We start from the raw sequence: 3,524 nt of genomic DNA, 5'->3' as shown, positions 1-3,524 counted from the left end.
AATTGGTACTTGGGGTAATAATTGATTAAAACATTACCGGTCTGATAGGAAGTCCTTTGGAGTTATGTAGCATTGCCGGGGCATGTGAAAAAAGAGACATGCCAGGATTTAAAAGTCCAGTTGTTTCGTCAGTCTTAATTACTGACTCATTCTGCTCACCAATGCCATTTTCTTGTCCAACTGATGGTAATTGGAAATCCTTAGGATGATCAAATTTGCAAGTTGCACCAAATTTACAAGTTCCATTCTTCAGATAGAACTGTTCAGAAATTATAGGATACAAGAAGACCAAATTAACTATGGAAGTATAGAATACCACTCTCCAAAGAAATAGATGTAAGAAAACCTTACAGCACATGGGGGCTCAGACGGCCTCTCTGGTAAGGCAGAAACATCACCATTCCCTGAATCACTCTGAAACCAGAGCAAAGCATCATATTGTTGGTTAAAAATGTAGAAATAAAAATAATAATAAAAAGAAGAATAAGAAAATAATTCACCATAAAATTAATTAATTTGGTAAATTTTTCATAAATATCACCTACCGAACCAATCAATTTATCTTTTGGATGATTAAACTTGCACTTGGAACCAAACTTGCACCTTTGAGTTTTCAGAAAGTACTGCATCACATGAAATGGACAATGAAAGAACTAAAACTTCAAGATCTCATTGATGCATTACAAAATTTACAAGAACCCGTGAAATCCTGCTTACAGGACAATCTGGTTCTCCTGGTCTCTCAGGGAGGGATTCGCTACTTGCAATAACTGGAACCTGAACAAATAAGATACAAAATATTGTATCATGATAATGGAAAAATTGTTTCCATGATTGAGCAGATGAAATGCAGATGTAACATACAAAATATTGTATATCTTCACATTGCTATATCCATGCCACAATGAAGTATAGTTTAGTATAAAGAAATCTAGAAGGAACTAGCTCTGAAATATATTCATATCTCTTTCATCTAGACCAACTACTGGGAACTCTTTCCAGTAGCAGGCAAGTCCCCCAAAGTAGCAATATGATTGGACAGGATAGCACCATTCAATTTTTAAATGTCACAACAGATACATTACAGAGATTATCACATAGATCTCATCACATTCCTTTGTCTTTCCCTAAAGGAAACTACGAGAAACTAGGGTTAAATTTCTCTTCCACTCATATGGTAACTACGGACATTTTACCAAGAGTATAATCAAAGGACGAATGAATGTACACTTTAATCACATGAGTATTTTCTCTTCCTCAATGATAAAACGAATTAAAAGTAGAAATGGATTTCAAGTACTTTCAACAAGATCCCTGAATGCTTGGCAAAATTTCAGAATTCCAGATTTAGACCAGAATGTCAAATGGAAAATATAGAACTAAGTCAACATCCTTTTTCTGGGCCTTGCAGTGTCATTGAATAAGTACATTTGGCAGCTATTTGATCACCTACCTGTGCACTAGGCAGGCATATGAGCTATGAATGTTGTTAAAATACACAGGAGCCATGTAAAAGGTCCTGGCATGTTGGTGCTTTTAAAGGGCACACTACACAAGTTTTTACAGTGAAAAAGCTACTTAGCGCCATAGAAATAATTATTCAAATGATGACATAGCATTTATATAACATAGTGGTTAAGAATATCTATTTACCCAACAGTATAAGCATATATACATCATAATATAGAACTTAGGAAGCTATAGTATTAAAAAATAATGTTTATTTGCATGGTGTAATAAGATATACTATCATAGACATAGACATAAAAAATAGTAATATAGCTATCACCTCTTTCCAATCTGGGATTCCACCTTCTGGAACCCAAATAGGGTGGTCAAACTTGCAGGTATCTCCAAATTTACAGGTTCTTGTTTGCATATAGTAGGCACAATCCTTTTCTCCAGGCCTCTGTGGATATACAGGTAAATTGCTTGCACTCTCGATTCTAGGGCGCTTGGCTAAAGAGTTCGTAGAATACCAAGCTTCACTTTGCCCAATTGAGGTATGGGTACCCAAAAGAGTCGGATGATAGAGTGCTATAGTATGTAATAGAGAAATTTATACAAGAAAACAGGAAACATTATATGTTACAGTATAAGTAGTACCTGTAAAATAATTTTTATCGAGGAATGTACATTGACTAAGAACAGATACTTGAGAGTGGGGGAAAAAAGAGTAGTTATTAGCAGTTATTTACAGAAAATAAGAGCAGATTAATATCTAGTACCTAGATAGTAGAGTAGACTCAACCAAATAGTTCATTGGATAGTAGAGTAGACTCAACCAAAGGTTTCATAACCTTTTTTTTTTTAAAGGGTAAACTTAGGAGTGATGTTCAAACATATTAGCAACTACTGGTATAATTATTACAACAGAGTCATATATACTAATAGGAGACAATTCTACTCTTTGAGGCTAAAGGCTTAACAAGTTCAGTGAATTGAGAGACTGATACCAGGGCAAGCACATGGAATGGGAATGGGATGCTCAAACAATATTTATGGAAGCTATTTGGGCACGTGGCAAGGCAATGTCAGACTAAAAGAAACCTGATGACATAATCTTACTTAGAGGTGACAATATGGGTCACGACACGGATACAACACAATTTTTTCGGATTCGATTTGATATAAATTGATACGATTAATAAATGAATTGAGACGACATGACACAAGTAATAATCGTGTTGTATTCGCATTGAACCACCTCACACATTTACCCATTTACGACAATATCTGGTAATATTATTGAAAACATAACTAATAAATATAATTAACACTAAACTAATTATTCCTGTCATATTCATATTGTCTCATAAGCTTATTCATGTCATATTTATGTCTGTGTTAACTTATTTATGATTTAGGGTCATACCCATGTTTTGATGTTTCAATGGGATTGGTAAATGGGTCATATCCACGTTTGCTTAAATTTGACACGGGACGAACAAGATGTGATACAAACACGACACAATAGCACAAATTGACACCCTTAGCCTTAATTCTCAATAATTATGAAAGACACAGTGAAACTTTCCTAACAGCAACACTAAAACTTGATATTGTTTGTTTAGTAAGCAGTAAAAATGCAGAACAGTAAGGAATGAAGTGCGTAATTTTTTAAATGAAATAATAACCTTCGGAGGGTCGTTTGAGGTGGTCAGTGGGATCGACGCCAGGGGGCCAAGGTTGCTGAGCCTGGGAGGACAAATAGCCCGAGTACCGAAATGAATCGTAAATGGAGTGATCAGGGTCGTAACGAAGAGTCGACTCTGATAAATGGTAAGCGTCTGCCAATGAACGCGATGTGTAGACGCCGGAGAGAGCTGCCGATGATTTAGGGGTCCCACCTCCTCCTCCAGCTCCATAGCTTGAGCTATAACCATACAGATGATTCGCCATCAGCTAATTAATTCCACTTCCAAACCCTAGTACTGAACTGAACTGACTGACTAAATTGAATTTATCACTAAAGCAAAGGAAGAAAGCAATTGAACAGAGATTTTATCTATTTATTTATTTAT

The 3,524-nt window shown here is 35.6% G+C and overlaps 1 protein-coding gene across 2 annotated transcripts in view; it reads right to left on the bottom strand.

Moving 5' to 3' along the window:
* The window catches only part of LOC18032075 (zinc finger CCCH domain-containing protein 37), a 6,769-nt gene extending 3,245 nt beyond the window's left edge, over nucleotides 1-3,524 (bottom strand). The window contains exons 1-6 of one of the 2 annotated variants that reach the window (XM_006422262.2): nucleotides 3,138-3,524; nucleotides 1,790-2,037; nucleotides 718-777; nucleotides 546-623; nucleotides 352-414; nucleotides 38-259 (exon numbers count right to left, since the gene is read on the bottom strand). In XM_006422262.2, coding sequence (XP_006422325.2) covers nucleotides 38-259; nucleotides 352-414; nucleotides 546-623; nucleotides 718-777; nucleotides 1,790-2,037; nucleotides 3,138-3,402 — 936 coding nt within the window. In that variant the 5' untranslated portion in view covers nucleotides 3,403-3,524. The remainder of the gene's footprint in view (nucleotides 1-37; nucleotides 260-351; nucleotides 415-545; nucleotides 624-717; nucleotides 778-1,789; nucleotides 2,038-3,137) is intronic. The other variant, XM_024192134.1, reaches the window with a different exon arrangement.

This window comes from Citrus clementina, unplaced genomic scaffold (assembly GCF_000493195.1).
Source record: "Citrus clementina cultivar Clemenules unplaced genomic scaffold, Citrus_clementina_v1.0 scaffold_9, whole genome shotgun sequence".
NCBI lineage: Eukaryota > Viridiplantae > Streptophyta > Magnoliopsida > Sapindales > Rutaceae > Citrus > Citrus x clementina.
The sequence above is the reverse complement of the archived record's forward strand: the minus strand, read 5'-3'. Positions and strand labels throughout refer to the sequence as shown.